At 40.0% G+C, this 14,377-nt stretch overlaps 1 protein-coding gene across 3 annotated transcripts in view; it reads right to left on the bottom strand.

The window, feature by feature from the left end:
* slc66a2 (solute carrier family 66 member 2) overlaps window positions 1-14,377 on the bottom strand; it is a 53,993-nt gene that overhangs the window by 14,860 nt on the left and 24,756 nt on the right. The window contains exon 5 of one of the 3 annotated variants that reach the window (XM_074687086.1): window positions 613-731. The exons of the other annotated variants lie outside the window; for them this stretch is intronic. Within the exon in view, the coding sequence (XP_074543187.1) occupies window positions 668-731 (64 nt within the window). The 3' untranslated portion in view covers window positions 613-667. Of the gene's footprint in view, window positions 1-612; window positions 732-14,377 lie in introns of those variants that run through there. 3 annotated transcript variants of the gene reach the window in all.

Raw genomic sequence — 14,377 nt, 5'->3', positions numbered from 1 at the left:
ATGTACATAAAACGTTACCTCCAGTACTGTACTGTGAAATCTTTTGCCATTATGTTGCTGGTAAATGTACATCTTATGATCTTGTTACTCAAAGGCTTAACTAGGGACAAGATTTTGAAACTAGCAGTCGCTAAAAACTTCCTTTGCAGCACATCAGATTTGCGCTTTGTTATGAAACTATGTTTAACTGCAACATCCCTATCAAATAAATGATTCAAATTCACATTCACATTCAGTTAGCATTATACTGGTTATCATTAGGCTACAAACTTTGCTTCTGTTAGCATCATATTGGTAAATAATGTCACTAAAAGGTAATTATGTACCCACATTATCCATATAATATCATTTTGCTTAAAGGAAGTATAATCACCATCACTGCCCTTGATTACCTTTCTCAGTAAAAGTTGGGAGAACTTTTCATGGTGTAACTGGCTGACATCAATAATTACAGCTCCAAATAAGAAAAGCAAAGGAGAGTGATCCAAAAGCATCCATGCTGGGTCTCTGTGGTGTTTTTACATCAATACATAATTCATGTCAGTTGGATATCTCTGTTTCTAGTTTAATAACCCGTAACCCTTGTCCTCTTTAGAGTCCTGCTGTGCCTTTCTTTTCATTTCTCAGGGTTCATATGAGCTGTAAAATACGAGGTTTGGGCCTCCAGTCACAGTATGTGAGCTGTTCGGGCTTGATAACTTCCTGTGAGAGCAGTGTGACATCCAGAGCCCCTGGTGAGACAAGCAAAACGACAGAGCTGCATTGTTTTATGGTTCTGAGTATGAGGGGAGTCTTTTTTAGTTGGCTGAAATATGGGTGAAGTGAAGCTGTGAGAAGACAAACAAACTTATACTGCCCTGTGCTGATGCCAACTCACACACATATTCTAGGAATGAGGGGGAGGACTTCTGCAACCTTTACAAATACTAACAGAGTGAAAATGGTGTCATTAGATTCATAACACACACACAAAAAAACATGCGCCATATGTTCAGGTGCAAAGTGCATGCAACTGGCACTTTACAGCAGTGTAAGTGTTACATTTCACATTGTCTAAAACTCACACCCACACACTCTTTTTCAGTCATTCTATATATTTCTGCGAATGCTGGAGTGGTTTGCATCAGGCCGTGGAAGCATTACTGTTATGAGAGCTCTCTCTGCTTTTAGCCATGGCTGTAACTGCTCTGCATCAGATCAAAAAGAAGTTTCCAGGTAAACATGATCAGAAACAGCTACCCCACAGACAGCGTTCAGTCAGAGGGAGTACAGGGCAAACTACTGACAAGGCATATGCTTATAAGACAGCCCGTGGTGTACCACAGGGTTCAGTTTTAGGTCCCATCTCATTTTTTATTCATATACTTCCATTTGGCAAAACAACTCAGCGCCACAAAGTCGATGCAGGAGACACAGGGGCTGTTTACACGACAATGGTTTTAGGGTGAAACGCAAAAGTTTTGTTGTGTTTTGGCCTCGCATTTGCATGGAAACAGTGTTTTAGCCAACTTTAAATGCAAACTTTTGAAAATGGCCTCCAGAGTGGGATTTTTCTGAAACCCTGCCACCGCCATTGCTGTGTAAACAGTAAGCCAGCGTTTTCGGTGAAAACGCTGACGTCACACTCTGCTCTGCGTGAGCGCATACAACAGTCCAAAAGTACCGTTGTTACGATTGTCGCGGGCTACCGTGTTGAGCATTTATGCTGGATCTGCTGACTATCTCTATACAAAATGAGCATCTGTTGCTCCACTTCTGCTCTTAGTTTTTACCAAAACACCAGATGATCGGCTCAACTCTACTTCTTTGGAGATCTACCAAAAGCTGCTTCTGGACAAGACAGTTAGCAGAACAGAGTTTTTTCACCGCATGTTAGTGTTTTTAGATGAAATGTTGTGTAAATGGGGCCACAGACATACCTTCCTGTGAGACCTGAAGACCATAAAAGGCTTGATGCTGTCACAAACATGTTAAAGGGATAGTTCAGTTTTTTTGAAGTGGGGTTGTATGAGCTCTATGTGACCACTAAGGACATTAGATACAGTAGAAAGTTGTCTCCTCTCCCTCAGTAAGACACAAACTGTAATCGATGGTGACGAGGAAATAGACGCTAACAGGGACAGACGGTACCAAATTCAAAGGCTATTTTCTCTGCCTACAAGAACTAAAATCAAAAAGTAATACAACAGTTTAAGAGTACGATACATAAAATATTTTTTAAGTGCATTAAGTCTTCGGAAATATAAACATTTATCAGGATCTAACTAACTGGTCATGCATCCTTCCGCGCAGCGCTAGTGCGCTCCGTCCCCCCTCCTCCTTTCAGCTGTAGGGAATGTAAACAAGCTATGCTTCAGGTGCCGGTTGTAGCCTTGTGTAAGTTTGATCAAGTATCGTAATTCTTTGGTTTGTACTCTTAGGATTGTGAGGCAGCGTAGGAAATTCAAAATGAGTGACTATGACAGCGACGATGAAGTTCCATTCACTCTGGAACCAAAAGGATACCTGTATGAACCGGAGTCCACAGAAGAAGAGCTGCTACAGATGGCGACTGAAAGGAATACAGAGGAAACATCCACGGACACTGGACATCAAGATGCTGAGTGTTACTGCTGCCACGACTGTTGTTGTTGTTGTTGCTGTTACAGGACACTCCAGAATTCAGAAGAGCAGGGGAATCTGTGTGATGAGTTATACAGACGGCTTGAGAGCCAGCAGTGTCCTCAGACAAATCCTGAAGAGTGTCTGTAACCAAGTTCCACTCGTGACAGCAGTAACACTAAGCATCTGTGGGCATTGAGTCACAGCTCAGACATTTACACCACTGAGTATTTCCGACTCTGTCTTGATGTCCAGTGTCCATGGATGTTTCCTCTGTATTCCTTTCAGTTGCCATCTGTAGCAGCTCTTCTTCTGTGTACTCCGGTTCATACAGGTATCCTTCAGGATAACAAATCACCATTTCTGAATGGAGAACAGGAAATGGAACCAAACAAAATATAACTTTGACTCAAAACTAACGTTTAAAAAATAGATGTCCAAAATGACATTGAAAGGGGGTTTCATAGTGCAATGGGCTCACTCCTCACTCAGTCATCCACTTAAAGTCCAAAAAGCCGACGTTCAAATGTTGAACTGCATACTAACATTTAAGTAGGGTCATGGTTTGAGGTCCATACAGCGGACCTGATTTGAACGCTGTTTAGAAGTCCAGAATTGGTCTTGGACCAGCAGATAGAGACGTGATCTGCGTGTCCATCAGACATCCAATGTTTAGCAGGAAGCTCCCTGTAAGTTTTAAAAATGATACAAGAGTTAGCTGATTCTTCTTACAGCATGTAGGGGTCTCGCTCTGAGCTGGATTACAGAACTGTTAACTCAGTGAAAGCCAGCCTAATCCTCAAGGGGGAACATCCTGGTCCTTTTGAAGTCAAAGCTTAAACTAAAGGCGATCAAGCTGTCTCAAATGGAGTCTCTAGACTTTGGATCAACTTTGCAAAGAGAGAGGCGTGTGGATTCAGTTACATCTTTCAAATCATTTCTTAAAGCTTCCTTCTACACATTTATTTTTATTTGATGGGTCTTCTTATCACCTTTTATTTTCCCATTTTCATTATGTCATTGCATTTGTTTAGTTTATTGTTTTTAGCTCATTTTAGTTCATCCATCTCTTTTTATTTTCTTTCTGTCTTATCCTTTTTACATACTTTTTTCACTTTCTTTTTACAGTTTTGTCTTTGGTTCTTGCTCTTTTTAATTTTTGCTTGTTGTTAAAGCACTTACGAACTCTTATGTCTCATAGTTTTTTTTATATTATATAATTGGCTAAAGTTAACTGTTAAGTGGTAACTGACACACACTATGGGTAACAAAGACAGAGGAGTAAAATGACTCCTGGGGTTGGACATAGAGTCAGATGGGTCAGAGAACAGCGCTATCATGAGACACACATGTCTTATGTTTGGCAGTAATCCAGATCTCTAAAGACCCATTATGGCGGCAGGGCAGTAACAGGCTTCAGACTGTAACAAGGAGGTTAACTGAGCACCTTGGGACACATTAATATCACATCAGAAGCCTTCCCGTGTCCTCATGAGACGAGCACTCAGTGCCCCCTCCCCTCGACCCGATCCATATTTCATTATTAAATAAAGCTTTGCTGCTGCTGCCTGTCTGACAGCGTCTCATAGTACACTGCTGCCGTTTCTACACACTGTGGACATAGAAGATGATTCATTCTCCTGCCAACTTCCAGTCGACTTGGACTCCGTCTCCTGCCTTCTTTTGTGTTTTTGAGGTAGTGAAGCTTCCAACTCCATGGTGGATGAAACAAATGCAGAAAGTAGTCTGAGATCTGTTACAAATTTAGACAGATGGAGAGGGGACTGTTCTGCAATGAGCATCATCATGTCTAGAGTAACACACTGAGCAGCCGCTTGCATTTTACATATTGATCCAACATTTATCGTTCTACTGGGAATATTTGTACACCGTTTGGATAAAGTCAATATAACATTAAAATGATTTAAATGCTGACAACAAAAATACAAATATGCATATTTCAGGCCCCAAAGTCTACTTAACTCGTTGGCTGCCTTTGATGTCTATATACATTAATTCGATTTCAACCATTGACCGCGCCTATAGACATCAATTATCTTTCTTCACAGGGGGAGGCGGGTCTGGAAAAGCTTGTCAATCAATATCAGGCTTTGTAAACTACTGTAGACGGCAAAGGTGCACTCTTTGGGTGAGAGATCAGCATAGACATGAGGAGACGATGTGAGATGACAGAGACATGGAGAGATGTTGTAAGACAGAAAAGTTCCGGCAGCTCACACTCCAACTGAGGATGTGTCGTAGAGAAAGAGTGTCGGGATTGTGGGAAAAGACGATGGAGATCATGGAGAGGATCAAAGGATGGAGCTGATGAGACAAGCGCAATCTAATAAAGTGTGTTTTCTTTGTTTTTGGATCAAAAACAGGAAGACACATGAAAGAGGAGAGTCCACTCTTCTAATGGAGCTTCAGTGTTTACATAGTCATAAAACACATTAAACTGTGGGTATTGAAAGACTGGTGAAAATGCTCTGAAAATGGCTGGCAGCCAATGAGTGAGCTCATCCTCCTGCCTAATGTCTCACAGCCTCAGTGTTCTTCGACTCTTCTCTGTGCTTTGGTCGGTGAATTCAATTTAAAAGATCCTGTGAGGACTTAATGAGTGATTTTGAAACAGTTCGCTTTCACACATTTTCTGTTAAACTAAAAAAACTATGATCTAAAACAAAATTATCAGCACCAGTACTGGTTAGTTCTAACACAAACTCATTAACAGCACATAATATAAAGTCCCTTTAACAACAGCATACCAGCTGACCACAGATTGGCAATAAGAAGCAAGGTCTGTCCTTTTTCTCAGCTGATTTCCTGACCTTACACTGCCAGGCCAAAAAAAAAAACCATGACCACCATAAAAAGGTTACAGACTCTAATATTTTGTTGGACCGTCTTTAGCTTTGATTACAGCACACATTCTCTGTGGTGTTGTTTGGATAAGCTTCTACGGTGTCACAAGATTTATTTCCATCCAGTGTTGCATTAATTTTTCACCAAGATCTTTCATTGATGATGGTAAAGTCTGACCACTGAGCAAAGCCTTCTCCAGCTCATCCCAAAGATTCTCAAGGATTCTCAGGTCTGGACTCTGTGGGGGCCAATCCATGTGTGAAAATGATGTCTCATGCTCCCTGAACCACTCTTTCTCAGTCTGAGCCCAATGAGTCCTGGTATTGTCATCTTGGAATATGTCCGTGCCATCAGGGAAGAAAAAGTCCATTGATGGAATAACCTGGTCATTCAGTATATTCAGGAAGTCAGCTGGCCTCATTCTTTGAGCACAGACTGTTGCTGAACCTAGACCTGAGCAACTGCACCAACCCCAGATCATAGACTGCCCCCACAGGCTTGGACAGTAGGAACTAGGCATGATGGGTGATCACTTCATCTGCCTCTCTTCTTACCCTGATGGCCCATCACTCTGGAACAGGGTCGATCTGGACTCATCAGACCACATGACCTTCTTCCATTGCTCCAGAGTCCAATCTTTATGCTCCCTCGCAAACTGAAGCCTTTTTTCTGTTAGCCTCACTGATCAGTGGTTTTCTTAAGGCTACACAGCTGTTCAGTCCCAATCCCTTGAGTTCACTTCTCATTGTGAGTGTGGAAATGTTCTTACTTTCACTATTAAACATAGCCCTGAGTTCTGCTGTTGTTTTTCTTTCATTTGATTTCACCAAACCTTAAAGTGATTGCCGATCACCATCATTCAGGATTTCTTTCCAGCCACATTTCTTCCTGGAAGACGATGGGTCCCCACTTTCCTTCCAGTTTGTAATAATGTGTTGGACAGTTCCTAACCCAGTTGTAGTAGTTTCTGTAGTCTCCTTAGATGTTTCTCTGCTTGATGCATGTCAATGATCTGACCCTTCTCAGACAGACTAACATCTTTTCCACCACCACAGGATGTGTCTTTCCACATAGTTGTTAAAGAAAGAAAGAAAGAAGAAGTAGCTCATTTCACCAGTTGAGTTAAATAACTTGTTACCAGCTGAAAGATAATCACCCATGCAGTAATTATCCAATAGGAGGCTCCTACCTGTTTGCTGAGTTAAATCCAGGTGGAGACTTTTCTTTTTTTTTGGCTGGGCAGTGTATTTTGTAGTAGGTCAGAGCAGAAGAAAACTTAAGGGCAGAGTGATAGAACACAAGCTTAAACACGGGTTACACTGTTTGTGATAATGTGCATTTTTAACCCACATGCAGCAATGGGTGGTGGTGCTCATGGGAAATAGAGTCTTTAATTCAGAAATCCACTTCTGATTGGGCCAAAGGTGTCACTAGTGTGGATGCCAAACAGACAGCTGTCACAGAGACTTTAAATTCAGAAATTTTCAGTCTATTTGTGGAGCAGAAGGACACACGGCAGCTTGTCAGCATTGTAGCTTGTGGTTTGTTTTCCCACACACTGTGTTCTAGATGTGATGTTTTTCGGGGAGAAGACTGTATTTATATGTCTTGCTTTGGCTGCTCCCGTTCATTTACTTATTTTACTTTTCCTGCGTAGAGACTCACCACAAACACCAGCCTGATATAACCCTCCACCTGAGCTTAAAGTGCAGTAAAACTATTTGCTTTTAAACATTGGTTTGGGAAAAACACCCTCACTTTATATTGCTTTCTTTCCCTGCACTCACATCCACACACACACAGAAACCTTGAACGCTGAGTGCTGAGGTAAAGTAACCTAGCAACAGCCTACCAGACTCAACAGGTTTCACAGAGAGGGAGGAGAGGACATAAACAACAAACAGAACTGGAAATGACAATGTCCCCAGCCCTCTCCCGCAGCTTTATTTGCACTGCTTGATGGCTGGCAGAACCTGCTGCAGCCAGGGTAAGACAAAGGAAGTGACAGGAGTAAGTGAGGTGTTTCATACTGACAGTGAGTTTGGATATGATTCTGCAGAGAGGTTAAATCAGATTATGCCAGCCTCAGTCTGAAACGCTCAGATTCTTTGTCTGAGAAAACTGCACATGATTATCACTGAATGTTAATCTGTGCAGCACAGCGGTCATAACAAAATAATCCAAAATAAAAAAAGCATCACACTGTCTGGAATGGAGAAAAATAACTGTGTAGTATCAAAATAATCTGTTTTTAAAATGATAAAGTAATTATTCCTTCAGCTTCTTCCATTATCAGTGTGGTGCTCGCATTGTTTGGAGTCCAGGACGACAAGCAGGTGCACCTCAGAAGACAATAATTACAATGTAATTTAATATTTAGACTTTTCATCAGTTCTATTGGACCATTATTCATCTAACTGATGGATCAATCCAGATTTGGGGATGCCAATTCAAGCATTCTCTGTGATCGATCTTTAGTAACATCAACGATCAATAGCGAATTACTGGTTGAAAGGAAAGACTTTGATTTTTTTAAATGTCAAAAACAAAATCCAAATGTGTTTTTTTCTTCCTGGATGTGTCTTTCCATAGCAGCACAGTTTATAACCTAAACCCCTGCAAAGCAACCAATATGGACATACAAGTTGCCAGCCTCTCCCTGTCACCAGTCTGGCTGCTTTCTGTCCAATGATGGGGTGATGTCTTATAAAGGCTTTTCATCATTTGTGTTCAAATTTGATGATTGTGTGTTCTCTCCCCTAAACAACGCTTAAGTTGTCGCTGAGCATCTCTGCTTTACCCAACACCTTTAGCCTTAAACTAGTCTGCATTGAAACATGCTTTAAAACTTAAAATACACACTGATAGCTTAATATAATATCAAAAAATATAATCAAACAATAAAAAACAAAACAAAACAGAAAAGTGAGTTTTGATTACATTTGTGATAATCAATTATTCTTCTTCTTCCTCTGAACTTCCAGCTAAGTAAGATAATTTGCTCTGATTGGTCAAAACCCCATCATTGCAGAACTCAAACATAGTAATAATTAAACATTTTGGCTAAAACATTAGCATCTGTAAGCATCACATTAGTGAAACTCAAAGTTTTTATTGGTAAACAGTGAACAGACTGAAAGGTTAGCTTCCATTAGCATCATCTATTGGTTAACAATGTGGCTAAAACATTAGTTTTTGTAAGCATGATGTTGTTTATTGACGTGGCTAAAATGTGAAATCTGAAAGCATCACATTTGTAAACAATGTGGTGAGAAAGTATGTTTCCATCAGCACCATCCGTTCTTAAACATTGTGGCTTGAAAGTAACCTTCTATTAGCATCATACTGGCAAACAATGTGGTAGAAACTGTTAGAGTCGGTAAGCATTAAATTGATAGAGCATTTTAGCTAAAATGTTCACCTTCTGTTGGCACTTTACTGGTGAAAAATGTGGCCAAAACTTAAGCTTCTGTTAGCATCTTACTAGTTAACAATGTGGCTTACACTGTTAGCTTCATCTAGCATAATATTGGAACAATGTGACTGAATGGTAAGCTTCCATAAGCATCATATTAGCAAACAATGAAGAAAAAAAAAAGATTTCTTTAGCATCATGGTGGTAAAAAATGTGGTTTAATCAAAATACTGTGACATTAAACTAATGTTACAAAGAAATTATCGTGTGAAAGTCGTGGTCATTTGGTGAAACTGATAAATATCACTTGGTGTAACCAATGTTATCATAAAATAACTAATATTGCACAAAACATGACGATGATTATTATTCTATCAGTCTACTACACTTAAAAAAAAAAAAAAAAAAAGACTTCAAATGATTTTAAACTAATGACCCAAGAATGGAGAGAAAACATTGATGTTTAAGGCATCAAAACCCACATCATCAAGTTAAGGAATAAAATATTTTGAATGTATTTTGATATTATATTTATCACACAGATTATGGGTAACATACAGCTCAGTAGCTCTTTAGCGCCATCTACTGAGCTGTATGTTCCAGAAGAGGTATTGTTCTTCCAACTCACCTAAAATGTGAATTTTTATTTTAACAAAAAAGTCAATATTAAGAGTTTAAATATCGATATTTAATCACAGGTCAAAGTATCACAATAGACTAGTATATCACTATTTTTCATACTTCTAGTAGAAACTGATACCTTCTGTGAGCATCATATAGGTTAACAGTTTTTCCCAAACTTTAGCTTTGGAAAAAACTGTGAAAAAAACTTGTACTGGTGGCTAAAACTTTTGCTTCTGTTAGCTTCATGTTGGTAAACAATGCGACTTAAACGTTGACTTCAGTTAGCATCATATTAGCGAGCAACATAGCTCTATTATTAGCTTTTGCAAGCATTAAATTGGTTAAAAATGTGACTGAAAGCTTAGCTTCCATTAGCATTAAATTAGTTAACAATGTGGCTTTAACACACTGAATAAGGACGGGTTAATGTTAACTTGACCACAACAGGCAGGTAAGAATCACTGGGACATTTTTTCAAAAACTGTATTTTTTTTATCAATAAAACAGTATTTTATTCAACATGTTTTTGGCAAAGTGTTTGTATCTCAGAGTGGTAATAAGCAGGATAATGTATGGTAAACCCTACAACAACAAACATTCTTCATTTAACCCAGCAGACATGGCAGGGGAGGTGAGGAGCACATGGAGCTACATAAAGAAATCAAAAATAAACCAGGCAGTGGACAGTGGGTATGGGAAAGCTCTGCGTGGAAGCTGTCATGGCGTGTTACGTGGACAGGCTGCCCTGCTGGAGCTCTGTTATCTATCTGCTGCAGACAGGCAACCAGCAGGGAACTGAGGAGGGAGGGGGCTCAACATTTTTACCTGACCTGTGTTATGTAAACAATATCAACACTGAAGTACTAAAAGTCATTTCATTCTTATTTCTCATAACTTAAATATTTCTGTTAGTCATAGATTTAAACTTGTGTGAGCTGCTGTGCTGACGTAAAGTTTCCAGGAGAAGCTAAAACAACTGATTTTGTAACTGTGTGTTTTTAAAGAAACCCATTCATCGAACCTGTAATTCAAATTACAGGCTAATTACAGTAATGAGACTGAATGGTGCATTATAAACAGATACAGTAAGACAGAACGCCTCATTACCAGAGTGAATTTTAGAGAAACACTCCTCATGTTAGCATGATAAGTAGCTGTCAGGAGCCCTGTCCTTACCCCCTGCTAAACAGGAGCTAGAGATACATAATAAGCATGTGTCAAAGCTAATGATCGTATGTGAAACGGCGTATTATAGAGCTGTTACTTAGGAATCTCTGTGATGAAGAGGAACTCAATAATCGAGCAGTGACGTTATTTATCAAATGTGCAACAAGCCTTGTTTTGATCACCGTCTGACACTCAGAAAAACCTCTTTTCCAGAACAGGTCCAGGAAACATGAGGATTGGTGGTTAAATCACCTGCCAACATTCAAAAGTCTCACTGTGGGATTATTGTGGCAGGAGATGCCACTGTGAGTGACATCCACTGAAGGCCGATTTGGAGCGTTTTTAACCAGAGACAGCCTGTCAGAGCACTCTGTCATCTCCAACAGCCAACATGAGTCTCACGTTACTTTGAAGACCTGTTTTTTTCCCCTCTGTTTCATTTCGCCTCAATTTGAGCACTAAACCCTGTACATCCTGCTCATAGCTGAGAGCACCATCGAGCACCTCGGCTGTGGGGATGTTGACAGACGTTTTAGCTGAAGAGTCAGCTGCAGCGGACAGAAGAAGATGATTGCACAGCTTCTGGTTCAGGAGTAGTTTAGCTGAGATCAGTTAAATTCAGCACCAGAGATGTGAGTGTGGGAGCAGAGAGCACGCTGCCCTCTCCTCCATCCATCACTCTCTGGTTCCCATCAGACAGATTTCAGTGCTTCAGTCACTCGGAGAAATGATAGAGTTTACAGAGCACTCTGAGCTGGCCTTAAAAATGCACTGTGGACCCTTGCTCTTCTCTAGATGTCTGTTCAGGACAATATGCATTAAAGTGAAGTCAGGAAGGTAAACACTTGTACCTGTGAGGTGTCAAATTCATCACTTGCCTGCAGGACAGACACCTGCCTGAGTCTGGATCTATCATCACCTGGACACATTTTTCCCAAGAAAGAAGATAAGAATATTCTTGTGCAAAAACACAACAATAACTCCATAATTTCTTCAATCAATTTCCATTTGTGGTTTGTGATGACTTAGAAATGACAATCGAGATATACAACTTCCTCTTGGACCCTCAAAGCTCACACTCTGTCTCTTTGTTTATTTCCTGCAGAGCCACAAACAACTGGCAGGCTTGATGCTTGTTTGTAGCCATAAAGACACAGTCTTATTAGTTGTTTGGTTGTTGAGAGGCGTCAGACCTTGAACAAACCCCAGTCAGTTTGAGTTGGTTGTAAAGCTGTTGCAGCTGAGGGCAGCAGCACCACTTTATTTCATCAGCACATGCTGCTGAGTGGAAGAAACATGTCTCACTTCATCATGCAAAAGAAACAGTGGAGCATAGAAACGAGTTGAACAGATCTGGTCTATGGATCAGCTCTTTTATCATGTGTCTTGGTTTGTTTATCTCCCTCCCTCTCTCCCTGAGAAAGCATGGCTGGCAACGAAAGTGAAAGTGACGGGTTGGTCCCAAAAGAAATGCTATCTACGTAGCATGAAACTGGTATGGGTTCTACCAAAGAGACACAACACAAAAAAACAGTCATTTGCAAAGTTTGCAATGAGAAAGTTCGTACTCCTGACGCAAACACCACCTGAGGAGACAGCCCCTGAAGCAGTCTGCCCAAAGTCTAAAGTAGGGCTGAATGATTTTGGAAAACAATCTAATTGCAATTTTTTGGACCAATTTGCAATTGCGATCTTGCCTGCAGTTTTTTAGGGGAAGTTTATCTTCTGCATTATTCACTAAACACAAGCAATAAATCGTTCTGTAGTATGACCAACATGACAAAGGAAACTGTAGCATATAAACAATTCTGTTCTGTAGGCCAGACCAACATGTTATGATGAAACAAGATTAATTTTTGCATGAATTGATACAAATAACATGTCTTTATTTAATTACTGCAATCACATTAGAATATTGACGGATTGATTTAACTTCAAGGCTTGTAGACCTGTAATATAATTATCGTTGACTACCTCAAATACAATCACAGAAAGATATAGAGCACTGCAGAACAGGCCTGGTATGAACAATAATATGAAAAATAGCTAAAATCCACACTAAATAAAGTACAGAAATGTAAATAAGACCAAATCTCTGGCTCAACCACTGACATATCTCAACATATGGAATGCACTTTTTTTTATAAAAAGAAAAAAAGAAAGAGAGTGAGTGAACTGAGTGAACATAAATATTAAATGTATAAAAATCTCGCTGATCTCTTATCAGTAGCAAAACACAAACTAAAGTGCAGAACTATAAATAAAATAAGTTTCAGTCCAATCACTGAAATATGGAAACGTGAGGATTGCACTTTTTAAATGCACTTTAAAACTTTTTCTTAATTGCAGCCTTTGCAATTTGAAAATTTCATTCTATTACACTGCAATGTTGGTTAAAATTCAATTAATTGTTAAAAAATCTGTGAGCTGAAACTAAAAGGACTGCTTTGTTTTCATCTTCACAGTGAACAAACATGTTCTGCATAGATTTTTGTGGTTCTTCTGGATTACAATATACTTTAAGTGTTTAAAGCAAGAACTTAGGTTTACATTTTCATTTTATGCTTCAGTATGTTGATTTTTTTAACCGTTTTTACCTCTTCTACCAAAGACGATTTCCATTTGAAGCTGTGCTAAAGATTTAAGTGAAGTTGAATTACCATGGCTGAAGCTGAATTACTATGGCTGAAGTGCATAATAGCAAAAGTTGATGTTTGTATTTGAGGAGTGTTGATTAAAGGTATAATTGGTAGTTTGATTTCGATAAACTTTTTGTTATGCTGGTTAAAATGATCTATATGTACCGATGGCAAGAAATACATGATGTGTTCTTAAAGTAGAGCGGAAAATATCTGCTATCTACAGCAGGAGTAAAACAGGGAAAACACCAACCAATCATCTTCCAGGGACACCTTTTTTGTAAACCAATCAAATCCTGTTGCCGTTCTGCCCGCCTCCTGCGTGTACATTTCACTGGCGTGCACATGATTCAGTGCGTGTGGCCGAGCTGAGAAGGAAGGAGCAGCACTGCAGAACGGCGGAGAAGCTACCTATACCTCGATTGCCCGTTGCCGCTCCTCCAGCTAAACAGAGCAAGAAAAGAAAGATGGAGGCTTTCTTTTATTGCTCTGTTCCCCTGCCTCTAACTACTGCCCCTCTCGCTCCACCTCGGGCGTGTCCCCTCTGACCTGATGAGGTACTAGGCACTGGGCTGTAGTTCGGATCAGAGTCTAATAAACTCTCACCACAGGGGCTCTGACAAGCAAAAAAAAACAAACTGTGATATTTGGTAAGTCCTAGAGAAAATGTACATGTACTATTTGTATTATAGCTTTACTCCTGATATCATGTCACAGGTAAAAGTGGACGATTCTAGCATGACAGTCGCCAGTACTGACAAAAGCCACGTTTGTTTATCTTTTTAGCTTTACGTTTTAACGTTTTGGTGTTTCCTTACCTCTAAATGAGACATGACTCGACATAGTGCAAAACATAAAATGATGTGCTGAGTCTGTCTTTCACATAGGTCTTTCAGTCATTCACAATCAGAGTCGCGAATCAGCGGCACCTGGGCATGTGTGCGGGGGCATTGCTTTGAGGGAGCTCCAAGTGGAGGAGGAGGAGGGGCTAGGAGGAGTCCTGACGAGATCCTACTTCCAAATTCATGCTAGTTTTTCAGGACTGCCAACCCTGCCTTTAAACCCT

The sequence above is a fragment of the Halichoeres trimaculatus genome, unplaced genomic scaffold (assembly GCF_033239565.1).
Source record: "Halichoeres trimaculatus isolate MK-OKI-2021-1 unplaced genomic scaffold, fHalTri1.1 fHalTri1_scaffold_14, whole genome shotgun sequence".
NCBI lineage: Eukaryota > Metazoa > Chordata > Actinopteri > Labriformes > Labridae > Halichoeres > Halichoeres trimaculatus.
Note: the sequence above shows the minus strand (reverse complement) of the source record. Positions and strands in the feature narration are given on the sequence as shown.